This window comes from Maniola hyperantus, chromosome 3 (assembly GCF_902806685.2).
Source record: "Maniola hyperantus chromosome 3, iAphHyp1.2, whole genome shotgun sequence".
Classification (NCBI taxonomy): domain Eukaryota; kingdom Metazoa; phylum Arthropoda; class Insecta; order Lepidoptera; family Nymphalidae; genus Maniola; species Maniola hyperantus.
The window spans coordinates 13,634,972-13,662,525 of record NC_048538.1 but is presented as its reverse complement, the minus strand read 5'-3'; the positions used below and the strand labels follow the sequence as shown (position 1 = coordinate 13,662,525).

Here is a 27,554-nt window from a genome sequence, read left to right as displayed (position 1 = left end):
AATTCCATTTTTCCTGTTCCTTATGGCCACAAAAGCTTTGCCGCGTCCAGTGTCTAGCCGACGGGCGATAAAATGACATATTGGGGTATCTACAAATCTGTGTGGGACATTTTTCCAAGATTTTTCCATTGTGAAAGTCTATCGTTTGAGGATTTGTATCATTGCAATTGTTGTTTTTGTCGTTTTAAGGTCCAGAGTTTAGCAGCAGTTCTTGACTGTTTTTGTTTTTGCTAGTTTATTTTTTGGGAAACTTTTTTATTGGTAGGTACAGATACGGTATTGAAACTTTGAACGAATATTTTATGTTATTGGAAACTAGCTTGATGCCCGCGATTTCGTTCGTACTCACGTAAGTTTAAACGCTAAAATTATATTTTTATACTCAAAAGCAGAATTAATGAAGGTCGAAAATAGCAGATTACCTACTTAGACTTACTTCTTCATTTAAAATGTATTCTATACATTAAAAGCTTAAAGTAAAACTCTTTAATCCCTTAAAAGTTTTCAGAATTTATCAGAATTTAAATACCTATCGTTCATATTAATTCATAAACAGCAATTTTGTATTAAGTACTTTAATCTTTATAGCTTAATTTAAAATGTACTTTTAATCACGCCATTTTAAATGTTTCGGAAAACGTAGCAAGTTTCATAACTTCATAAAATCTCAAAGCGTGTAGGTATAAGACTGAATGATGAGCCAAATTACCTTTTTGTATTATAGTTATTCTAAGCTGTGATAGCCTATTGGTTAGGATGTCCGTCTTCTAATCAGAGGTTGGGGGTTCGATCCCGGGTACGCACCTCTAACTTTTCAGAGTTATGTGCGTTTTAATTAATTAAATATCACTGGCTTTAACGGTAAAGGAAAACATCGTGAGGAAACCTGCATGCCTGAGAGTTCTCCATAATATTCTCAAAGTCTACCAATCCGCAAATGGCCAGCGTGGTAGACTATGGCCAAAACCCTTCTCACTCTGAGAGGAGACCCGTTCTCTGTAGTGAGCCGGCGATGGGTTGATCATGATGATGATAGGTATTACTAGCTATTATTTTAGTGGAGATAGCTCAGTTTTTAGACTTAGGTACCTACCTAGTAGAATAATCAAATACCAGTTTGAATATTTTTTTATTAATCATATTTTGGTTATATATTTTCACAAAGGTACAATGTAATTTTAAAATGTAAAATGTAAATGTATGTCTTTGTAAAATGTAATCAGTTTGTAGATAGTAGATACTTAATAGGTACCTATATTATTACTGACCCCAAAAATATTTCATAATGTTATTAAAAAGTAACCTTTCGGGATAAGTTTAAATAAAAAAGGGGTAAAAAAACCAAAAGGGTGAGCTCTCGAATTACCCCCATCGGTTTACTCATGTAGCGGAAAATTGGGCATCTTTCAGCTAGGGTGCATACGGGCCCGTATTGCGAACAACTACGCTCGTTTTGAGTGACAGAGTTAATTAAAATAAGTTATTTAAAGAAAGGAAGAAAAATAAATCTTTTTTGAGGCAACTTCTGCACAAAAATAATACATAAACCACAAATTCACCGTTTTCGAATTTTTCTCTTTACTTGTGCTATAATACCAACCTACCTGCCAAACTTTATGATTCTAGGTCAATGGGAAGTGTGTCTTGACAGACACGACAGACAGACAGACAACAAAGTGATCCTATAAATGTGTCTTTTTTCGTTTTGAGGTACGGTCTACGGAACCTTAAAAAATGTAACCTTGTATCATCTTGCATCACCTCAAATAGGTAGGCCGCTTAGCTTGTGTTGACGATTAGGTCCTCTCGGACACAAGTCTCTATGATGCACCTCTGAGGTGCCAGGTTTGGACAAATTGGGTATTTTTAAAAATTCTCTATAACTTAGTATTTAATGCACAAGGGTGCCTAGTCTGGACCGGCTCTATGTAGAAGAAAACGTCGTATTGAACCTTAAGTACTACCTAAATTATGATAATTTTATTTTTTGTATGTAGGTATAGTTAATTACACCATACTAATTACTGCATCATCACTTACCACCAGGTGAGATTGCAGGGGCTAACTTCTATCAGAATAAAAAAATGAAAAAAAACTAACATGGCTTTCGTAAGTGCTTTAACAAGCCTAAACCGAATGATGAGTAGTACCTATTATTCTTTCGTATGTTTTCACTCATTAGTGTCGACTCATTTATTTCACTTGAAGACGGTACTTGTAAAGTTTTTGCTAAGCTGGTCATTTAATTTTCGTATTTTTTGGACATAGCTGACAAGTTTCAGTAACAAGCTTTATGTTGTACTCTTAATTATTTTATAAGCAGAATAGAGCACACAGTTTCTTGCTGGTTAGATATAGATAGAGAGCCCGCGAGGGCCAGACCTTCCTTTTTTTATAAAAGCTGAAAGTTTCTCTTGCATCCAATCTAGCGGCTCCCTGCGATTCGTCTGATGTTGGCCGTCTACCTAGTAGTGGGGTCTTCCAACGCCGCGTCTTCAGGTGCGAGGTCGCCATTCTAGCACCTTGGCGGCGCAAAACCGAGGCGTGTGAACTGTGAAAGTCCCTGCAAGAGACCTATGTCCAGCAGTGGACGTCTATCGGTTGATGATGATCATGATGAAAGTTTCTCTACGTAAATTGCCCACAACACAGGGAGGAACGATCCGCGACTATGAAGTTTGTAAATTCCCCATGTTTGATTAATTCGCTGATATTTCGATGGACGTTCGGACTTCGGAAATGCAAATGAAATATTCGGCCTGCCGTCACGTTTCGTCATTCAAATAGTGACAGAATTCTTGCTATGGCGATATTATGAAAGCCACGAAAGCACTATGAAGTGACTATGAAAACAAAATGTTTACCTATCGTTCGAATTCCCTCGCTCGATGCTTGCTTAAAAAACTGGGCAATTTCTGATTTGATCACGTAGAGAAACTCTTGGCATAGTTATCTACCTCTCGCCTTCGCCTGTTGAAATTAATCTTAGACGCTTCCTTACGAGACCCACATTTACTTTTACTTAGCGACTATGTCTCTGATCCGTAGATATTTCATTTCATCGTCATCGCATCGGCAATGGCAAAACATTGTTCGAAAGCGACCTCCCTGGCGCAGTGGTGAGCGCTGTGGTCTTAATAGTGGGAGGTCCCGGGTTCGATTCCTGGCAGGGGTTTGGAATTTTATAAATTCTAAATTTCTGGTCTGGTCTGGTGGGAGGCTTCGGCCGTGGCTAGTTACCACCCTACCGGCAAAGCCGTGCCGCCAAGCGATTTAGTGTTCCGGTACGATGCCGTGTAGAAACCAAAGGGGTATGGGTTTAATAAAAACTGCCATACCCCTTCCAGGTTAGCCCGCTATCATCTTAGACTGCATCATCACTTACCACCAGGTGAGATTGCAGTCAAGGGCTAACTTGTATCTGAATAAAAAATAATAATAAAAAAAACGAGTTTTTTCTCCGTAATTTTAGTATCGTCGTATACCTACAGTAAATAGGTACCTACTACCTATGTACCACTACCTACTTAAGTTTACTTACCTAAATAAAGCATAATTGAAAGGCCCAAGGTACGGTGTATAGATGGCTGCCCATTGAAGGATAATAATAACCATGTAAAAATCCTTTAGTATAACAGTTGGTATCAAAAAGGGTTTTTCTTACAGATTAATAGGTAGGCTCATGATGGATCGTCCTCATAACAATAAAAAATATAAATATGAAAACAGCGGCTCTATCAAGGAGCTGATGAATGGCGTATCGGATACGCAAACAAAATGCAGGCAATCAGTTTCACTTAAAGAACGTCTCTTCCATAGCTTACTTATCAAGATTATACCTTCTTATTTAAAGAATATTAATTTGTTTGTTGCCTTGCTAATAAATATTTAAGTAGGCACCTTTTATAATATGTAGCAGTAGCCTTACCTACTTATTGCAAAACCTATATCTATGATGATTAAGTGTGGAATAAAATCCGATGTACTTAGTCGAATTTTGAAATAGGCTCTTATTAGGCTCTTTGGCGACGTAAGGTTTCCATGGATTGGAATTTGGAATCCTCCTCAAATTCCTAAATTAAAAATGTAAATGTTACTGCGAATCAAAACACTGTAAACGTGATTTCTCCCGAATCCTATATATTTATTGTATTGGTCGAAAATTTCCCAAGAATTTGTAGCAAACGTAGGCTAGGGTAACAATAAAAGTTTGCTACACAAATCAGGACTAATTTTTTGGACCATTGGTTACTTTTATATTATTGTAAAAATGTAAAAACAAAATAAATCAAGATTTTTCGTCAGGGCAAATAAAATGCTACGTGCGAAAAACTATAGACTAAGCTAAGTCGTTACATTCGAATGTGGATATTGCTAATGGATGGCGATTTATTAATAAATAAATAAATAAAAATCTTTTTTATTCGAATAAACTTTTACAAGTACTTACGAATAGTCAGATGCATCTACCACTGGTTCGGAATGCCTTTCCTACCGGGGAATTCGATCAAACCTATACGTCCCGCATGGAACAGTAATTCTTTTTAACCAAAAATAATCTAGCTTTTTCATTTTTCATTGCTGGTTCGCAGTAAAAACGTCTTAGCGCGGCTGACACGCTTTTGCGAGAAGTCTACATTATCATCATTATCAACCGATAGACGTCCACTGCTGGACATAGGTCTCTTGTAGGGATTTCCACACGCCACGGTCTTGCGCCGCCGCCACCTGAATCCAGCGGCTCCCTGCGACTCGTGTGATGTCGTCCGTTCACCTAGTGGGGGGTCTTCCAACACTGCGTCTTCCGGTGCGAGGCGAGGAGGGGTTGCAAAGCTGAAGTGGCAATGGGCAGGGCACATAGTTCGAAAAACCGATAGATGTTGGGGTCTCAAGGTGCTGGAAGTCTACATACCCGTTTAATTTTTATCAGCTATGGAAAAATAGTCAAACTCTAAACCTTTCCCAGCAAAATGGGAGTTGTGGCCGCAGTATTGGAAGCGTCATCTTAATACGAGTTGACGACGTATACCTTCGGAAATGTTAACAGCAGAATTTATAGCAGTGAACGAGTCAGCGCTTTACGAGAGTTACATTAATTTAAACTGTATGTGCGCGAGACAAGTACATTGTTGACGAGCGAGATACGCACGACGTCTGTACGCACTTAATTTGAGATTAACGTTGATTGAGTACAAGATACTTATCTAAGTAATCATACATTTGATAATGTATTTCATCAGGATGGTGTTTACTTACTTGATGCCTACATGATCGCCATTTTTTAGAGTTCTGCAATCTGTACCCGAAGGGTATCTATGACTAAGGGTGAGATCTATAGAGCGCACTCTGACTTAGCTTAAGACAGACAGACAGCTAGCTAGACTTAAGACAGAGCTATATCTTTCACATAATCTGTCTGTAGTCTAAACGGTAAAATAATCTGTCTCGTTTTAACTCAATCTTAAGCCTGAGCAAAGTCAAAAGTGCGCTCTATAGATCTCAGCCTTAGCCTCGGCTGTCCGTCCGTCCGTCAGCGGGCTGTATATTCTCGTGAATTGTAATAAAATACCTACCTACCTAAAGAGTTGAAATTTTCACAGAATGTGTATTTATATTGCCGCTATACCTACAACAAATCAAAATGGCCGCCATGTTTCGTTACTTAGGTACCTACATAGACAGAGCGCCATATAATATTTTGTCTTCATAGAGTTCTGTCTGTGCGCCCGGAGCGCTTGCTACGTGCCTTACTATCTGTAGTCGCAGCTACGAAGAATCATTCCCATTCGGTCTTGAATGGATTGATTTAATATTTTAATCAAGATTTGCTAGTAGGTACCTGGTACACGCCTCGGTCTTTTTTCAAATAAAATAAGTAGGTACCTATTTGGAATAATACTATCCTTCATCATTTCAATAAAAATAATTGAGGTACCTAGGTATTTTTAAGTGCTTTAAAACGCCTGCGTTCAGTTTGACTTCTCACAGAGAATTCGCAAAGGGTTTCTTAAAAGCCTGATTTCAGAGTCTGTTTAAGAAGTGACCCTTTTTATAAATTACGCATTACCACTTATACTCTGTTACTTACATTTTTATTTTCGTGAATTTTCACCTTCACTTTTTATTAGGATCTATTTCTAGAGAATAAGTGAATTTGCTCCTGCCGAAGGGTTCATTCATACATACGAGTTTATTGGCGTAATGTAATTTTCTTACCTTAAAAGGGATTGTGTTTGATTATGTTAATACGTGCCTCCCTGATGAAAGAAATTGGAGTAACTGAAAAAGATATAGAATATTTTTTTTTTAAAGAATAAAATAGAATACTTACATTTTTATTCAAGTAGGTAAACTTTTACAAGTGCTTTTGAATCGTCAACTACCTACCTAATTTATTTTACCACTAGTTCGGAATGCCGTTCCTACCGAGAAGAACCAGCAAGAAACTCGAAACTCAAAATATACCTAGATCAGTAAGAGTAAAGTGCGTACATTTTGAGATCTCACTCGCCATTTTAGCTGTACCAGCTGTCATGTCAAAAGTACGACATGACGACACCTTTAAAATAAGGACTAAAATTGTACTTTTGACATTGTAAAGCTAAAATGGCGAGAGATCTCAAAATGTACAAGTATGCATTATACAATAAAATATAGCCTTGACGTATCTTGATTCCTAGCGCAGCAATCAGTACCCTTATTATAAATGCGAAAGTGTGTTGGTTTGTTGGTATATCGGTTTGTCCTTCAATCACGTCGCAACGGTGCAACGGAATGACGTGATTTTTTGCATGTGTATAGATAAAGACCTGGAGACTCTGAGAGTGACGGGCTACTTTTTATCCCGGAAAATCAGAGTTCCCACGGGATTTTTAAAAACCTACATCCACGCGTACGAAGTCGCGGGCATCAGCTAGTAAAAAATTAAATAAAATTATTGACTTTCAAATAGGTATTGGTGGTCGGGTCGGGTAGTATGAAATAAATGAAAGGATGAAATTAAACGCATAGGTACAGCGATAAGAACATTTATTATAGACATCAATACAACTTTTAGTGTATAAATTAGCAGTAATAATGCATAACAATTTATCAATACAATATATAAATGTTTTGTTGGCCACAAAATAGCACTTTAGATTCGTACAGTATTATTTTTATTAAATAAACGCTAGCAAAGCCTTAGGCCCAAGCGTCTTTAGCTTACCAAATAATTATAGGTATTAAGTATAATATAAATAAGACACCAATATATTTTATAAGCACTATTAATATTACTTTTCTTTGACCATTTTCCTCAAATAAGTATATTGAATTAAATATTATGTTTTTATATAATTACCTGTTTTATTATTTAATATTTAAATAAACATTATAATTATTTATCTCAATAAATAAATTTATTATACATTATATTATAATGTATAAATTAATTTGCGAAATATATATAAAAATAAAATTAAATATACAATAAGATTCTATTAAAACAACAGTACAGAACTGGCTTATATTAAAATGGCTTAAACTAACTTCATTTCTAGTAATCAGCATGACAGATTCGAATTGAATTGAGAATGAGGTGAGATTCAAAGAGAACAGAAAAATGTGAATTTAATTTCAACTAAGGCGATCTATCTTTCGAGATATATGTATACAGAACGTACTTTGACTTTGCTCAAACTTAAGTTTCAGTTAAAACGAGACAGATGTATACCAGCGATATAACGCTGTCTCGTATTAACAGTGTCTAAGTTAAGACTGAGCAAAGCCAAAGTAAAGTACTCTCTATAGATTTCAGTCTACATCTTGTCGAATTCTCTAGCAGAGATCTTAATTCTCGTATATACCTTATAGTAAAATAAGTTGTATAGTAAGTATATGTGTATTTTTAAAAATTAATGCCACTGATTGGTATAATCAATGGATTTAACGTGAACTTTTAATATTATGGCCGGCCGCATATAATCAAAATTATTGGTCAGAAAACTTTCTCTCTCACTCACTCTGTAAACATTAGAAGTGTACATCGGATCTGGCGACATTCGGACAGTCTGCGAGGTGCAGGACCAGTACAAAATGTATAAGCAGAGTGCTTAGTATGAGATTTTACATCTCACCAGCGAGCGTTCATAAAATTCGACCTTGACTAAAAGTCAATAATTCAGTACCGCCATTATTAATTTCATTAGGTTTTCGCTTGGAGCGCTGACTGTAGATGTAAGGACGAACAGGGCAGTTACGGTCTATTTTATTTTGAAGCTTAAGTGTTTCGATGCTCGAACGAGCTCTTCCAAGACCCGGAAGCGTTTGGAACCCTCGTAGCTTTAGTCTTAAGTTTACACTACTGTTTGACAATCAAAAAGTATTAAATTATTTTATTTTTAATAGGTAGGTAAATCAACGTGAGATTTAAAATCTCGTGCTAAGCACACCAAAGAAAAAAGCGGACGTGCGCCGGGACGTATACTCTACGTTACGGCGCGCGTCTGCTTTTTTTCTGTCAGAAATTTCTGATAAATGTGGCCAGCCTTATTATGAAATAATATGAAAGAAAAATATATTACTTATTGTAATTTTTATACAATTGATGCGTGGGGCATTTTGATTTTACAAAAACAGTAATATTACTGTAATAATTACTGTAATATTAAGAAGTCTTTTGCTGTAAATGCGTTTGATACCAACAATGCAATGAAATTGAAAAATGTTTATTCTTACACCTACCTAGTTTTAATAATAAAACAAAGACAATTTTAAACCAATTGAGTCTTTAAACATGTTCATACCACGTTCAAAAAAAATTCTAAATCATTATTTTGTTATTATTTATAATTTTATTTATTTCATTAACTCACATTTTATAAAATGCCAAAATTCAAAAAGAACACTTTGATGTTACATTATATTTAATATAGTTTATATGTAATAAACTATATTAAAATAAACTTATAATAACAATTTAAACTTTTAATTTTTTGTGTGAAACAGTCTTTAGTAAAGATTATGATTATAATATCATACTGGCGTTGATTATGTTCTATCTCTAAACTAAATTTAGAGTGTCTGCATCTTTTTCTTTTTAATACTGCTAAAAAGGACAGAACATGAATTTTAGATCTAAAGACAAAATTTTAGTCACTACAAATTTAAACAATAGGCTCGCGACTAGGCAGGCAAAGTCACGAGGTTTGACAGCTCAAAATTAAATTTAAACTTGTCAAACTGTGCCTGTCCTTTTCCTTTCGTAGTCAGAGAAAGGGATGCGAATACTCTAAAATTTAGTTGTGGCCAGAATCAGCACCAATGTGTTGCATTGCATACACTATCCATGTTAATAAAACGTAAAAATTGGCTCACATTTCAGTAATCTAGCATTTACTTATCATTGCAGGTTTAGTTGAACTGCAAATGCAGCAATATTATCTGCTTATTGTAAATAAGTATATGAATTGTATAGGTATAGTAACATTATGAAGGCACTGGTAATATTTATTTAAAAGGTACACTTTTCTTTAGAATACATCAGTTTTATTTTAATATTTTTATTTTTAATTTTACTTTCATGCCATTTAAAACCTCCTTTTTAGGCTACGTTTTAATACAAGTAGTTAGTGACCGTCAAATATTTTAAAAATTATTGTTGTTAGTAGTCGATGTTTATCTATTGATTGACTGAAGGCGCCCCCCCACTGTAAGTAGTAACTTTGCAAAATGTCTTATTTCTCATTCACAAATTTCTTTTTCAAAACGCTAAGAAGTACATACTATAGTTTGTAAATGAATAAAATTGAGTTCAGAACAATAGGGACGGTTTAATTAATTACCGATATAATTCTTGCATTTCACGAATACGAGTGGTTCATGCTTGTATAGTCGTATCGGTATAAGTGAATGTGATCTATAGAGCGCACTATGACTTTGCTTAGACTTAAGACAGAGTTAAAACGCGACAGACCTATATCTCTCATATAAGTGTGTCTTCTTTTAGGTCAATCTTAAATCTCAGCAAAGTCAAAGCGCGCTCTATAGATTTCAGCCAAAGAGCGATTGCTCGCGACTGATTGGTTCGACAAGCACACACGCAACACACTTACGCAATGTGCTTGTATACAACGTAACCACAAGTAAAGTTCACGCGCGCTCGTGAATTGCAGGAACTATGCTTACAGAAATGATTAAAAATCCAAAATATTTTTCTTATAAATCGAATTGATGCACTAATGAACCATGTCATGACACAATAATTAAGGTTATACTTAAAAGCCCATACTAATAAAAAATACACACTGTTAGACATAGAGGTGTGAAATACATTTTAGATTGTGAAATCAATTTCGAAATCCATTTTTAGAAATCGATTTCAAGATCATAGATTTGTTTTTATAACCATTTGGGTACATTTTGCGTTTGTCGTATCGAATTCTCGTCGATTGCAATGATCAAAAGGTTTTGTCAGATCGGTTTGTCTAACGAAACGATTTCTCATTGAAATCGGATTTTAGTTTAGTTTTGATATATCGGGCGCATTGCTTACCGTGGAGTTAGTCTCGCAAAAACTCCAAAATATCTCGACCGATTAATTTTTTTTATTGTTTCGTTCGCTTCAATATTGGGGCAGTTAAGACATAAAACCAATCAAAATATTATATATACCATATTATAAATGCGAAAGTATGTTTGTTTGCTGGTTTATTGGTCTGTTGGTTTGTCCTTCAATCACCAACGGAGCAACGACGGATCAACGTGATATTTTGCATGGGTATAGCTAAAGATCTGGAAAGTGACATAGGCTACTTTTTTCCCGAGTATTCAGAGTTCGCACAGGATTTTAAAAATCCTAAATCCACGCGTACGAAGTCGCGGGCATCAGCTAGTAATAAATAAATCGCTTATGAAGAATTACAATTAAATAAATTTTAGGTGGTATAAATTTCGCTGGGTGGGATAAAAATGTCATAAGGCATGTGTAAATTTTTTATCAGTAAGAGCCGTAATATACTAATAATTATGTAAACATCAAACATTGTAAAAAAGACATACTTTTGAGACATTTACGTTTAACCACTGACACAGATGAATATTAATTAAGGTGATCGCATACCAACAAACTACCCGCCAGAAGCACGTACTGCACAGAACAGATTTAGCTGCATCGGATTTATCGAAGAAATCATGACACCTCTACTCACATCAGCGACCTCTGTATAGTGTGTACAAAACAAGTAGTCCAATCTGAACACGAGTCGTATGACTGCGCAGAAAGATGATCTCAGCCGGGCTTGTGTATTTAATCCTTAGGTTATTTAATAGTCTGACTTTGCTTAGACTTATGACAGAGTTAAAACGAGACAGAGCAATATCTCCCACAAAATTCTGTCTCGTATTAACTCTGTCTAAGTCTAAGTAAAGTCAGAGTGCGCTCTATAGATCTCAGCCTCAGTCTATGACCTGCGCAAACCGTCAAGTTGAAACTTCAGATTGGACTACTTGTTTTGTGATTACTGTAAAGGTTACAATTTTTTTATTTGCTTTTATACATACAGCTTAACCCTTGACTGCGATCTCACCTGGTGGTAAGCGATGATGCAGTCTAAGGACTTTAGAGGAAACCGGCGGGGTGATTACGTAAAACGTTGCAGTAGCGACAGGAACGCGACAGCAGTACCAATGCGACAGTTCATTTGCTGTCTCTCTTCTTCTTATTTTGCTTTGTGGCTATTGCCGTCTCTCTAGCCACTGTTACGTGTGACGTTTGACAGCAATGATCGCGAGATTTACGCCTGTCGCAAGCTTGTCGCGAGATACGTAATCACCCCGCCGGAAGTGACGGTGTTGATGAAACCATAACCTAATCTATAATTCTATGTCGCATTATACCGGAACGCTAAATCGCGGTACGGCTTTGCCGGCACGGTGGTAGGCCTCCCACTAGAACATGTCCCTGACGGGAAATCGAACCCAAGATCTCTCGCTTATGAGATTACCACTGAGTTAGAGAGGTTTTAGGTACTGAAAAATGGGCATTTGCTATTCTGGCGGGTTCTGGTGTTTCTTACTGTTGTGCGATCTCCTTTAAAAATAAACAGTTATGACGTCACCTCTAATAGAGACCTAATAGACCCAGCAGACACTTTTTGTAGTGGCCGGAACAATCACCCTGAAAAAATAAGAAAATAGCTATTTTAGATAATGATCTACGAAGGATGAAATGAAGATTAAAAATTAAAGTTTATAGTTTTAGAGTTACAGGATTTGGATTTGTTTAGGGTTACGATAAGACCAAGTGAGTTTCATTTCATTTATTTATTTTTCAACAAAAACAAATGATAAAAATGTGGGGTTTTTCATGCTCGTTTGACGTATTGTCTGAGCACTGCACATTCCTCTATCATTAGTTGCATTGCAACATTTTTTTCACTATCACACCTGATGGAACGTGATGATGTGGCTTAAGATGGGACGCGTTTACCTAGAAGAAGCCTATTCACTCTCGTCTCAAAGATACCCGGATTGTAATTGATAGGAAACAGAGATCGAGAAAGAGTATTCCAAACCTTAGCGTATGAGGAATGACGCAAAACGTTTCGTGCGTGTAGATGGAATGTCGACGACATAAGGATGGAAACTCGCCCGACGGTTTTGCGATCAATGTACCCTTCCAAACCTTAGCCATGCGTATGAGGAATGACGCAAAACGTTTCGTGGGTGTAGATGGAATGTCGACGACATAAGGATGGAAACTCGCCCGACGGTTTTGCGATCAATGTACCCTTCCAAACCTTAGCCATGCGTATGAGGAATGACGCAACGTTTCGTGCGTGTAGATGGAATGTCGACGACATAAGGATCGAAACTCGCCCGACGATTTTGCGATCAATGTACCCACCTCAATCCAGCTCTGCAGCGACTCCCCGTACTTGGACTGGAACATGTCCGCGATATCCCCGAGGTCCACCTCGCAGCGCGTCACCATGATGCGGATGAGCTGACGATCGTTAGTGCCGAGCCCCTTCATCGACTTGTGGAGACGCTCCGCGAAGAATAATGGCTTGTTGCGAACCACTTTCACTGAAAGGATTATTTACGATGAAATTATGAAGTTGTTTCTTTTAATAGGAGTCTTTGACGTAGTCTGCCAAGAAAATGTTGAACACATTTCAACCTATTTCATAACAAGATGATGCCCGCAATTTCGTCGATTTAGGTTTATAAAAATACCATGGGAACTTTTTGATTTTCAGAGACCAAAAGTAGCCAATGCTCTTCGCCGGGATGGAAGCTTTCTCTGTACCAAATTTCGTCAAAATCAGTTAAAGAGACAGACACACTGTCGCATTTATAATATTATAATTGACTAGCATATGCTGGCGACTTCGTCCGCGTCGACTACATTACAAACCCGTATTTCACCCCCTTAGGGATTGAATTTTCAAAAATTACGTCGATCCGTTGTGACGTGATTGAAGGACAAACCAACAAACAAACACACTTATTATAAGGGTACTGATTAGTATGGAAGTAAGGATTTCGTTGCTATAAAATTATTTACACCTTTGGCCCCAGCTTTGCATACGATTTGATACCAGGATAGCATAACTGTATAGAAATAACATTGATTCGCTTACCGATAGCCCGTAGAGCCTTCTCCAGGTCACCGGAGAACTCAGCCTTGATGGCGTCATCGATGTCGTGGCCGGTCAGGCTGTGGTACTCCTGGAAGACAGCCGCCAGCTGCATGAACGATCGCGAACACAGCACCGCGTTGAAGATGGACTCGTCTGTGCCGAGACGCAGCTCACCTGGAGAAGGAATGGAGTGGTCAATTTCAATCATTTTCTTTAAAAAAAAAACTGCAAATCGGTCCAGAAACCTCGAAAAAACGGTGAACATACGTTAAAAAAAAAACGGGCCGAATTGAGAACCACCTCCTTTTTGGAAATCGGTTAAAAAAACCGGCCAAGTGTTGTCTCTATGTCCAACGTGGACGTCTATCGGTTAATAATAATGATAATGACGATGATGATAAATTATTACATATTAAGTATATACTTTTGCAATGTATTATATTATCTACTGTGCTTTGGTTGCTTGTCAATAACACGGTCCGGAAGTTAGTCACCTTATCATTTATGTATGAGCATTTCATGTACCTATAATATTGTGTGGAGGTCATGAATCATGATCAGACAGTAATAGTGATTTATACGTTAATCATCATCACTGGACGACAGTGGAGAGAATGTTTGTCAACTAGAGCGAGAGAGCTCAAAAGTCGAATTTTTAATTAAACAACACGTTTTGACATTAGCTAATGTCAAATCGTAAAATAATAGTGTTTTAAAAAAGGGTTTTAAGATATGATTTACGTAACAGAGAGTTATAGAGAAAGGAACCAGAACATTCAGCTATTATTTTACTTGGATATAAAGTAAAATATTATACAGGATGTAACCAGAACGCTAGCAACTTAGCGTTATCGTTATACTACCTAAACACAGTCCAATACGTCAGTCAGATGTTTTATTTGCAATATATCGTGAACTTTTACAAAATATAGGAAATTTTTTCGCAATTTTTTTTTTGGTATCATACCAGTAATCGTCAGTAGGTACCTGTCTTCGTTTTTGCTAGCGTTCTGGTTCCACCCTGTATACTTAGTATAGCTTTTATTTGATAAAGATTGTTCGTTTACCTGCTTGTAGCAAGCTCCTAGCATCTTCCCTTGCTCTTGCCTGGTCCACGTGGAACTCTTCCGATCGGTTGCCCTGAAATTGGAAGTACCGCATTTTAGTACTCTTGGTCATTTATTATCCACTAGCTTATGCTCGCGACTTCGTCCGCGTGGACTACATACATTTCAAACCCCTATTTCACCCCCTTAGGGGTTAAGTTTCAAAAATACTTTCTTAGCGGATGCCTACGTCATAATAGCTATCTGCATGTCAAATTTCAGCCCGATCCGTCCAGTAGATTGAGCTGTGCGCTATCAGCGCATCAGTCAGAAATTTGGTACAGAGTTAGCTTATATCCCGGGGAAGGACATAGGCTACCTTTCATCCCGGAAAATTGATGAGTTCCCTCGGGATTTTTAAAAACCTAAATCCACGCATACGAAGTCGCGGGCATCAGCTAGTAAAAAATATTTTTACTTATTTATTTACTAATATTATAAATGCAAAAGTGTGTCTGCCTCTGACTGTCTATTTGCTACCATCTTCACGGCCCATCCGTTGAACCGATTTTAACGAAGTTTGGTACAGAGCTTACATCTTTGAGAGGAGACCGGCGGGGTTATTACGTAAAACGTTGCAGTAGCGACAGCAACGCGACAGCAGTAGCAATCTGACAGTTCATTTGCTGTCTCTCTTTTTCTTCTTCTTATTTTGCTTTGTGGCTATTGCTGTCTGTTTCTGGCCGGACGTTTGACAGCAATGATCGCGAGATTTACGCCTGTCCCAAGCCTGTCGCGAGATACGCAATCAACCCGCCGTGCTCTGCAGTGAGCCGTCATTGGGTTGATCATGATAGCTAAGTACAAATATCCTAGTCTAAATTCAAAATACAAATCATATTACCATGCACAATGATGTCATCAGCCTCTTGAAGTTTCCTGACGTGTCGCCGCGCAAGTCATCTTCTAGAAGAGTTCCGTACACTGAAAGTAAAACGCAAACATAAAAAACCGGCCAAGTGCGTGGCGGGCCACGCGCAGTTTAAGGTTCCGGAGTCACAATTATTTTACACTCGAAAAACAGATATAACTCCTTAACCTGTGAACCCTACTTAGCCATGATAGTTTTCCTTTAAAACTGATTTATTTTTGATAATCTAATTCCACGCGGACTTAGCCATACATACATAATGAAATGAAATGAAAATCTTTTTTTTTTTTTATTCGTATAAACTTTTACAAGTGCTTACGAATACATACATAATATAATACATATAATAATATTATGCTAGGAGACTTAAGTATACCAGCAATCCTAAAGTAAGGATTATTAGTAATTGTGAAGGAAACGTCTCATTTCAACTCAAGGATGTTTTACACAATCCAGAATGTGTGGATTCGCGGTAATGGATGCAATCGAGCATATTATTAGAGTTCAAAATTGCTTGTATCCTTCACTTATTTGCTTGTCTTCCGCTTCCATTTAATTACAACGTGTAATGTTACCTCGGATAAAATCGAAGCCATTTAATTTTTAAAAGTAAAAATACTAGGATTTATCTTAAACATATAAAAGGGAAAGGACTGCCTGATATAATATGTCAACGCACAGCTCAAACTACTAGACGGATCGGGCTGACTTGCAGATAGCTATTATGACGTAGGCATCCGCTAAGAAAGGATTTTTGAAAATTCAACCCCTAAGGGGGTGAAATAGGGGTTTGAAATTTGTGGAGTCCACGCGGACGAAGTCGCGAGCATAAGTTAGTCAACCGATAAACGTCCATTGCCGGACATAGGGACTTCCACACGCCACGGTCCTGCGGCGCCTGAGTACAGCGGTTCCCTGCGACTCGTTTGATGTCGTCTGTTCACCTAGTCTACCAACGCTGCGCTTAATAATAATATAATAATTCCAAGAATTAGGTTAAGCCACCGATGCCTAAAATAAGTTGTAAACTCGTGTTATAGGCATCAGGGCTCTCCCCTTACAGACTAGAATATTGAAAACAATAAATAATAAGAAAATATTATTCAAAAAAAAAACATTTTTGACATTAAGTTACAGTGAAGTTTAATATATACCTACATAATATATCTAGTATGTATATATTATATACATACTAGATGACCTCTCTGGGAAATAAACTAATATAGTACCTATAGTGTAGGTATGTCTGCTATATATGTGTGTGTATGTGTGTTATGAGAGAGGGTGTGTAAGATTGGTGTTTTCGGTGCGAGGTGGCCATTCTAGCACCTTGAGACCCCAACGTTCGCGGGCGCGGGGCGGGATAGACAGCGTAGCGCCGCGCTCGAGGTGACCATGTTTTTTCGGTACAACGACAACACAATAAGCTTATGACTTCGTAAGTTTATGTTAAATATTTTTGAAATTTTGCATATTTAATTCTTTATGTAAAAATATTCGACACGAGTTTCGGTTTTTGCGTCAACTGAAACTAACGTTGTAGGTATATAATTTAACCACTGAATACAAATAAATAACTAAATATTTAAAAACTACAATCGGTTAAGGAAAAACCTTCGCAAATGTCGAAGTTATTTCAAACTAAGTATATTATATTATATGCATAAATACCTACTATTATTGTTTCCAGTGATTAACTAATATTACTTTTATGCCAAACTGGGAATACATTTTTTTTTTGTTTTAGCAAAAACCCGTGCGCTCTCTTTGATTTCTCGTGATAAAAAGTGGCCTAGTATCTCCGACATGCAAGTTATAGTCCACGACAGGTCGATATGGCAATCGGAGCATGAGGCGCTCGCGCTCGCCCACACGGTATTAGCACGGGGGCTAAACTTCAGTAATGGAGAGGCACATGAAGAAGAGAAGATACTCACTTGCAGTATATGCTTGTTTGATGACATGAATCTCATGGTTGGACATGGTGCACATGACTTCGATGAGCACGTCTTCATCAGTGCCGATGCCCGCGGTGGCATCATGGAGCTCCTTGGCGTAGAACTGTGGCAGTGGGGTCATCAGAGCCACTAGTATATCTTCAAACTTCCCGGTGGTCTCGCTTTTGAGATCTGATACGAGGTCCTGCTGACAAAATATTGCTAAGTATATCGTCTTCTTTACCGGTTTACTGGTTATAATATAAAGAGATATTTTCTCTTATTAAGGTGGAAGACACGGTCTGCCCGCGAAATTAAAATTTAATTTGGTTTTTCGCAATTTGTGAACTAACACGACAAAGTAGGCTTATGGCATTCAAATTGAGCCACTAGCAGTATTATCTTCACAGGCTTATATAAAAATCTTTACTCGAAAGTGTCCAGTTTAAGAAATTAGTCAAAATAATGTGTTTGACGTGAGCTACTCACAAATTAGTCATTATTTTGACTAATTTCTTAAACTGGACACTTTCAAGTAAAGATTTTAATATAAACTTGTGATGATGATATTTCTAGGGGCGAAATTTGAACGACATTTAAATTATCATTAAATAAATTTACATTAATATAATTATTTATTTCACACAGATATGTAAAGTTAATCAATTAAAGCATAGTGTTTGTTTAGTACTATATTTATGCTTGGATGCTTACGTAAATTATAAACTAATATCACTTAGGCAGGGTGTAACTGACGCCGGAGGGAACAATTTACTAAATGGAATTGAAATATCTTTTTTAAAGAAATACCTATGCACGCGAAAAGCAACCCTACATCAGAGAAATAAAATATTTAATACCTTAAAACGCACTAATACACTTCAGAAAACCTACCACACTCAATTATTTACGTGGTATCGTAAAGTTTAAAGAACCTATTTGAAAACTTATGTTTTCTGAACTTTTTTAAAACTTAATGACAACAGTATGTACTAGTCATACACTAGCTACATTTTTTTTTTAAATCACGAATTAGTCAACCACCGAGCGTTCGTATGTTTGCTTAAATTCTGAAGCAATAAGTACATTATACAGCACTTTACTGACGACGCGCGCCGACAAACGACAGGTCAAAATGGTCTCTACACATAAAAAGATATTGTAAACAATATAATATCTCAATATATTGTTTTGATAATAATAAGCAGTGATAGCCTAGTGGTTAATACGTCGGCCTCCCATTCGGTAGTCCAGTCCAGACTCCAGGGTTTGATCCTGGATACGCCTCTAACTTTCAAAATATCACTTGCTTTAATCGTAAAGGAAACGCCCTGAGAAAACATGCCCAATTGAGAGTTCTCCTCCGTTATGTTCTCAAAGGTGTGTGAGGTCTGCCAATTCGCACATGGCCTATGGCATAAATTTTTTCTAAGACAAAACCCGTGCTCAGTAGTGAACCGGCGATGTGTTGATGATGATTTATGTTTTGAGTTGAGTTCCTCACCTTTCCATACAGAGTCTTGAACTCAAAGGCTATCCGCAGACGCTGCTCATTACTTCTACGTGTCAACACTTGTATGATCGCCTTCTCGTCCGTCCCGAACCCTTTCATAGCCTTGCGGAGGATGGCTGCATCTTCCCGCGGGTCAAACGGGTTCACGGGTACTACCGTTGGCTTTGACTGAAAGAAATTTAAATATCATTAGTTATCTGTCAACGTATGAGGTTGAAGGCCTGTTTCACAACTGCCAGATAAACTTTGTCCAACGAATAAAGACGTTATGACAGTTTTTTTTTGGGAATCTGTCAAAACGACCAATTTATCCGTTAGATAAGATTATATCATTAGTTATCTGTCAACATAAGAGGTTAAAGGCCTGTTTCACAACCGCCAGATAAACTTTATCCATCGAATAAAGACGTTATGACAGTTTTTATTTTGGAAATCTGTCAAAATGACAAATTTATCTGTTAACCATCACTCATCAGATAAACTTTATCTAACGGATTAGGACCTGTTTCTTTTTCTTATTTTGCTCTATGGCTTTTATTAGTTCCAGTGCTGCATTGTACCAGTACAATGCACTTCGCTAAACGTCACGTGGAATTGAAGAGCCATAGAGAGGATAATTTAAGAAAACAACCACCAGATAAACTTTATCTAACGGATAGTCTTTTTGACAGATTCCCAATACAAAAACTCATTCACATTCTCAATTCAGCACGGCATTCATAGAGTTAATATTTTATTAGAGCATTAGCATAGGGTCATGTTCAATACCAATATTATATATATATATATATTATAATAGATGTAGGAGTCAGTATCTTTAAGTGGTGAAGATACACTATCAGAAGCTTGTTTTGATATATATGAAGTGTAAATTGTAAGATAAGTGCAAAATATTTGTGTAAAATTACATGTCTTGTGATAAGATAACATCTCATCAAATCAAGTGATAATATTATAGAAGTTTGTACGAGTAAGAAGAAATAAATAACATTGTTGTATTTAAACCAGCTGTGATAGATAGCCTATAGTGGTTAGGACGTCCGCCTCCTAATCAGAGATCGGGGGTACGCTCCCGGGCACGCACCTCTAACTTTTCGGAGTTATGTGCGTTTGTAGTAGTAATTAAAATAATACTTGCTGTAACGGTGAAGGAAAACATAGTGAGGAAACCTGCGTGCCTGAGAGTTCTCTATAATGTTTTTAAAGGTGTGTTAAGTCTGTCAATCTGCACTTGGCCAGCATGGTAGACTATGGGAAAACCCTTCTCATTCTGAGAGGAGACCCGTGCTCAATAGTCAGCTGGCGATAAGTTGATGATGACAGATTTGGTCGCGGTGGACAATGTAGCGTGCGCAAGCCCCGTTCCCCGCAGCGTAGCATGGAAAAGTGCGAGGTGGGCTGCTTGTGGTGTGCGGTTGCTTGTGTGCCGCTGCAGGCACCGCCACCCGCTTCTCCGTGAATGGAATAAACGCAAGACGCGCCGCGCATCAACGCCCCGCGTCACTCTGAATGAGGCCTTAGCTGTGCGTTGATATGTGAGTGTTGATGTATATATCGACGGAGATATAGATCTGCCACCGATCCATGAAAGGCAAATAAATACCGTATAACGAAACGACTTGAACCCACGTCGTATGCCAATTGACGCTCTATAGACGCTGCGCATACTCGAATTGGATGTTACGGAGGACATATTAATTATTCCAAAGGACACACTTTCACGGACGTATCGTGCGTCTCAATACCAACACGCACTCTCTTACATCACAACACACCATATCACGAATTACTGAAGGTGGAATATCGCGAAAACAATAGTTTTGGAACGAACTACACCCATTTTAGCGGGGACCAAAGTCAAGACTGATTCGTTGGTTATTGTGATAAATGTACTCGGTGAGGCGAAGTGAGCATAACAATATAATTGCAGTAAACTGTTCCTTGAATAGAGTCACTGCGTATAGGTATGGCACCAGGCGTCTAATACTCGTTCGTGAAAACGTATGAAACTTTTCTTAGTAGGTACTTTAATCTGCATGAATCATAAATTATCTAATACATTGCCTTATTTTATCGCTAAGTATAGTACGCGACAGGTCGGGATGGCAATCGAAGAGAGAACGCCCCGCACACCCCCTGCGCTAACCCGGTGCGGGCGAGTGCGGATGACGTGCGGGTGTGCGGGGCGCCCCCGACTCATATCCCGATTGCCATATCGACTTGTCGCGTACTATACTTATATCATAGCGACCACCCATCGGCTTCTCTAGGCGAAAGTGAAAATCCATTTTATTCCCTATCCTGTGGGAATTTCGAAACCTAGTCTATATTTTTAATAGGTCCAAGAGTTTGGACTGGGCGTTGATGAGTCAGTCAGTAAATAAGGACTTTTTTATATGTACCTACCTATTGATAAATAAAGCCAAGCCGACCGAGGATAGAAATCACAATCGTCGAAAGGAAAAACCATAATCCCCGTGACTCTCCATAATCTTTCGTCTTACATAATAATTATGAGTAAGCGCCTACCAATCTCATTGATGTAGCTTGTACATTTAATAATTAACTAAAGTGGTGCGGTGACCACAAAAATAATTAAGCCTCTTGCTTTTTCTACACGATTTTATATCGATAGTTTTAGTTTAACTTGTAGAATTTGTACACAGTAGGTAGGTACAAGTAACTTACTGCTATAAGTACTCTATCAGCCGTACTCAGAGTCGCTTAATCGTTACTTAAGGCATTATTATCCATACTAATTCATGCCTTAAGTAACAATTAAGCGACTTTGAGTGCGGCCGTATATCTACCATCTATCCATGGAAAAAGTTACTAATGGGGCTCTTGTTACGTAATCCCATACAAATGACAGAGATAAAAATCTCAGTGGGCGTTAATCATTTTGAGACACCAACCAAACACAAAAGAAACTATGTTTTTGAAAACATGTTTATGATTGCTCGATGACTCAAAACGGTTAACGCCCACTGACATTTTTGTCTCTGTCATTTGTATGGGATTATGTAACAGAGAGAGCCCTATATCAACTTATTTCCGTGGATAGAGTATAGTGGACAAAATTGGCCTATAGTATGGTCCCTTTCACCGTAACAGAAAAGACACATAAATAAAACAATGCTCGTGAGAATAATAAACAGTTGAACTAAACCAGAACAAAGGTGAGTAAGTAGTGTCTTTAGAAATTAATAAAAATCTACAGTAAGTTAAGTTTACTGTGAGAAGTTCACTTTAATTAAATGGATTGTGCAGAGGTGAAGCCTGATTTAAGCGATAACAAACAGATTTGCCAAGGTTTTGGCGCTGTTATGTTAAGGCCTTTTCTACTGGTCACTAATAGTAAGTCGCTGTCATTATTCAATGGATGATACTGCAGGTCGATTTCGTAAAACCTGCATCAATCCTTATTACAATCTCAATAGTTCTGATCGGCTGAATTTGTGCGATTCTTGTTGCAACAATGCATTGTAGCCAATAGTGAGCGAGCGTTACCCAATCAGAGATGATTGCAATCGTGATATTGTAGCTTTCATTCTCCCGCAATCGTGCAGCAGTTTTCATTTTTAGCCTTCAAAGGCCTAGCTAGTTAATATGAGTAAGGTATTGTTTGCACAATTATTAGTGAAATAGTCAATGGTTTTAGTTTATGAGTCATATCACTCACTATTGTTCTATTTTCAACAGATTACACACTGATAATAAGTGGCTTTAGACCAATATTATTGTTTGCTCTTTTTATCAACTTGTTAAGTACTTACACTAATTATATTGTGAAACTAACTTAGGAACTGTGCATTTTTACAATCGCCCGGCTGGTTTTGTTCACAAAATAATTTTCTTAGTTATGGAATGTTAAGTTAGTTAAAACGTGACAAATGTTAAAGAATAAAGATTGATTTTTTGGAATTTACATATTGTTTAAATTAAAATAATTGAATATTATATTTTTATGGGCTTCTACAACTACATATATATTATATACATAATAAGTTACTAGGTAAGTAAGTAGGTTTATTGAAAAACCCAAACCTAAATCAGGGTTTCTACTGATAACCAGCGCTGTATGTTTTTGTACATGTGCAAGACATAGCATTTATGCTGAGTCTGGATATTTTTTTTCGGGTTGTGCCACACATGACACAATTTATTCTGGTGCTCCTTCTGCTTGAGGTATTTTGACTTTACTGCTCAAGTATTAGAGGCGGGGGGATAACCAAAACCGTGGGTTTAACTTTAACTGGTAATGTGTGGCACAGCTTTAATAAATAAGCGTTTTTCTTTCTTTTAAAATACGATTGAGTATGACAACATACTTATTTTATGAATCATGAACAGTTTTGTATGTAAGAGTTTCCTATGTTATGTTTATATTTAAGGAAGTATGTGGCGTGGCCTTCTTGGCGTGACGTGAGTGACATGACCTACGCAGCACACACCACCAAGGTCTCCCAAAATCAAGCTACTGCACAGTTAACCAGTAGGCCTATATATACCCAGTGGCATGCACAGTTTATGTGGCAAGCCAAAGTCTAGGCCTTCAGTGACCCATTCAACCAGTATAAATAAATAAATAAATATAATAAAATCTTTTTATTGAAAGCATCTATGGCTCAATTTGTTAGTAGACAGACTTACTTAAAACTAATGTTAGTAACTAATAATACAATTGTGGGAAAAAGACAGTTTTTTATTTTTATTTTATTATTTACATTTACATTTGTAAATATAAATAATGCTTGAACAAAGTGTTCAAGCATTGGTGAGTCCATTTTGCTCGCAAACATGTTCAGGATGCAGTTGGTACCTGAGCGCAGCCTTGTCAGTGATGATGACTTCTTCCGCATTACTGCAAAGAAGTCATCAGTCCATTCATCTGCGAACATTCCTGACGCTGAACAGAACCGCGGCAAGCCCAACAACATCCTGAACCCATTATTATACTGCACCCTTAAGGTACTGAAGGTAACCCTTAAGGTAGTACTAACTTAGTGACACAAATATAAAAACACCAAAAAAACATGCACACACAAAAAGCATAGACTACAATAACTATACCAATGTTTTGCTTATCACAAAATGATTAGCACATAGAGGCATGTAGAGCTTATAAGTTAGGTGTAGTTACTATAACTTGAAATAATAAAAATAGAGTGGTGATATTATAACATCTCCTAAGTCAGAATTTTTCTTATTAACTCAAGTGTCAGATGACAAAATAAAGTCATAAAATTTCAACATATCACTAAGCTTTAAGCTTCAGCTAAAGGAAAAGAAAGGGTTGCAATATTTAGTAAATAAATAAGTATAGATGCTTGTTAGTTTAAGTATTTATTATGATCAATTAGACATCAAAATTACAGACAAAATTCAATTCAGCTAAAGTTTATGAGAAGTGCATACCTGCTTACTATAAAATTTTGACTTTAGTGATGTTATAACTTTATTAAGTAGGGATATTACCTTTGGCATACTATGCACTGGGCTTGAGGATGCACTGTAAGCTTGCTGGCTTTGCCTCGGTGGTTGATATCCCTGATACTGATTTGACTGCTGATGACTTTGTTGAGTATAGCCCGCTGGCGATTGATGGGATGACTGGGATTGGGGATAGGCTGACTGACTTTGAGGATATGCTGATTGACTTGGAGGATACACTGATTGACCCTGAGGGTATGCTGATTGACTTTGAGGGTATGTTGATTGACTTTGGGGATATCCTGATTGAGCAGTTGGGTATCCTTGAGCTGGAGAGTAACTTTGAGCGGTACTTGGGTAAGCCTGGCTGGGATAGCTTGATGGTGTCTGAGGATGTCCCTGTTGGCCCTGATTAGGGTATCCTCCCGCTTGAGGATATGCTGAAGGATACCCGGAACCAGTGTTAGGGTAACCAGGTTGTGGAGCTGGGTAACCCATAGTGGGGAGGCCTTGCATTGGCATAGGATTTCCGAACGATTGTGGTGCCGAGTTGCTAAACCCGATATTGTGTAGATAACGTGGTTGACCCTTAAACAAAAGCCTTTGTAAGATTTACCTTTCTTGTACCAAATTTTTGTAAGCAAATAATCATTGAACTGTCACCAAACTATTCCTCTACAGAAACACACAATCAACCATGAAGAGCATTAACATATTGTTATACAAAGAGATGTAATGTCAAAGCACTTTTCTAGATTTCTTTATTGATCAGCTTGTAATTCTTATATCTTGTTTTGAACATTTACTTACAAGTACAACAACAATTTTAGTTATATATAGTGGTGTTTGGTAGAACGTATAAGTTTGATAGGTCATAGGTACATACGCTAGTTACATTGTATTTTACCGATACTTTTCAGTTGAAGTAAAATGAAATCGTAAGTTGTAGGTACTCGTTCCTTCACACATCACAGCCTACCACAAGTTTAGCTATTTGGTGAAATTTTGTGATAAACAAAACAGGGCTTACCTAGCTTAATATAAAATAAAGGTATGCTAACTACTTGTACTTACTTGGTACGGATTCATTTTAAACGGACTTCTAAATGCAGTAGCTTTGAGTACACTAGTATTTTATAATTTATGACTCAACTAAGCAAGAAACGAGAGCGGCACCACTATTTATGGTAATAACACACAAAAATAACTGGATTAAAATAATGCTTGCAATTTGCAAACGCTTGTGAAACTTGTAAAATGATGAAGTATTAAAGATAAAAGGTTGAAACGTCAACACAACTGACAGAAATAAGATAGGTACCTACTCTATAAAATATTCGACACTCGACCATAGAGATATACTCGACAGCAAGCAACAGAAAGAAGATTTGATGACGTCAATGAGCATGACTTTGACAGCAAAGAGATGTTCCTATTCGATTCGACTGTATCGATTACATCGATCTATATTTTGGAATAGAATCGAAATATATAGAGGAATAACAATTATTATATAAATATGAGGTTTAAAATACCTAACTATTGATATTATAGATACTTAAGAAAGGTTAATAAATAATGCTATGCAATTCTTTAACTGACTCCAAAAAATGGAAGAGGTTTTCAATTTCCAAAGGTCCATGGTTAGCTGTTAACTCCGTCAAACCTGAACGGATTTAAATTTTTATTTTTATTTGAACGAGTGAATCGTCAGGTCAGTCCCATTTAAAATTGGTGAATATCAGCTGATGAATATCTTCAGAGCTCTTCAACGGATAAGTGTACAATTATTAAAAAAATACACTCTGTTGAATAATACCTATAGTATAAAATATAATATAGAAACGACTGACAGTAGCGTGTGCTATTACTATGTATTTTTATTAGATATATTGAAAATTATATCGATATCAATATTACAAAATCGATATCGATTACTTTAAGCAAAATTGGGCATCCCTATTACCGTTGACATGACAATGCTCCAAGCATAGAGCCAACCAATCAAAAAAGAATCAAAATGACAAAACCATAGACTCAAAAAATAGCTTATTGACCAAGGAGTTTCTTTTTTTCTTTTTACCTCACGTCAAACGTCATCATACTAGGTAGGTAGGTACCTACGTCATATGAAAATGAATGATATGACTACTACCTATCCTATATGTTATTGGTCTGTGACTACTACGTCACACTATCGCGGGACGCGGATCGCCACACACTGCTTCTTCTGGGAAAACCTTGATGCCATGTATTTAGTCACCTTCGTACGTAGGATTTCTAAAAATTACTCATCAAAATACTTTGTCTTTTTACATAATGACGTGTATAGTGACTTTACTATATTACGTCACTACCGGTTTTTTATTCCCAGTAGAAGTAGATAAGTACCTCATACTGGCTCATACAGGTATAATAATAATTATGGCAATTTCTACCGTAGGCGTCATAGATAAAGGAAAGCAGCGTAGTTATTCTGAAAAGAAATAACGCTGAGTGTGTCACCAAAGAAACTCAGAGCTCCCTACTACTCCGTCTGTAGGTACCTAGTAGTTAACTTAATGTAAGTATTAATTATTTAACTAACAATAAATTAATATTAATAACAACAAGCTAACACTTATTTTTATAAACAGAGGCAGGACCTAACAATGAAAAAAATGTTAATTATTAAAAAGTTATTTTGAAATGCAACGCCTGAAGTAGAACCATTTTCACATCTGCGGAAATGCTTAATTTTTTTAATAGGCAATGTTAGGCATTTTTACTTGTTAGTGTTACATTAAATTTATTATTATATTTTTATTTAAACGATGGCCGGCACGCGCTCAATTAAATTACTGGACTGGACTGAAGTGAATATTGCACCATCTGCATTTTCTGAATCACTATAGTTTAGGAGTGCTGTACCCTGCATCATCAGGGCTGAAGAATTGGGACTTGGAGACCAAGCATGAAGTCGCTGCTTGGTACCTATAATAGTAACTCACTATGAACACTTCCTGAATCTTGATAACTCAGGTGGGCAGTGACCCTGCAGCATCAGGATTAAGAAGTTGGATCCAGAAA

General features: G+C 37.1%; 1 protein-coding gene across 3 annotated transcripts; it reads right to left on the bottom strand.

Moving 5' to 3' along the window:
• Positions 1–8,197: 8,197 nt before the first annotated feature.
• On the bottom strand, positions 8,198–25,781 carry LOC117996190 (annexin B9-like). Of its 3 annotated transcripts, XM_034984220.2 has the most exons (9): positions 25,560–25,781; positions 24,531–25,073; positions 19,044–19,220; positions 17,540–17,744; positions 15,576–15,655; positions 14,693–14,765; positions 13,626–13,799; positions 12,887–13,068; positions 8,198–12,157 (listed from the first exon to the last, which is right to left on the bottom strand). In XM_034984220.2, exons 1-9 carry the CDS (start codon positions 25,572–25,574, stop codon positions 12,101–12,103), a joined length of 1,506 nt encoding a protein of 501 aa, XP_034840111.1. In that variant the 5' UTR covers positions 25,575–25,781; the 3' UTR covers positions 8,198–12,100. The 3 variants fall into 3 exon arrangements, with proteins under 3 accessions (XP_034840111.1, XP_069365532.1, XP_069365531.1); XM_069509431.1 differs by lacking the exon at positions 24,531–25,073 and having other exon boundaries at positions 25,560–25,778; XM_069509430.1 differs by lacking the exons at positions 24,531–25,073; positions 25,560–25,781 and adding an exon at positions 20,656–20,930.
• Between the last annotated feature and the right edge of the window lie 1,773 nt (positions 25,782–27,554).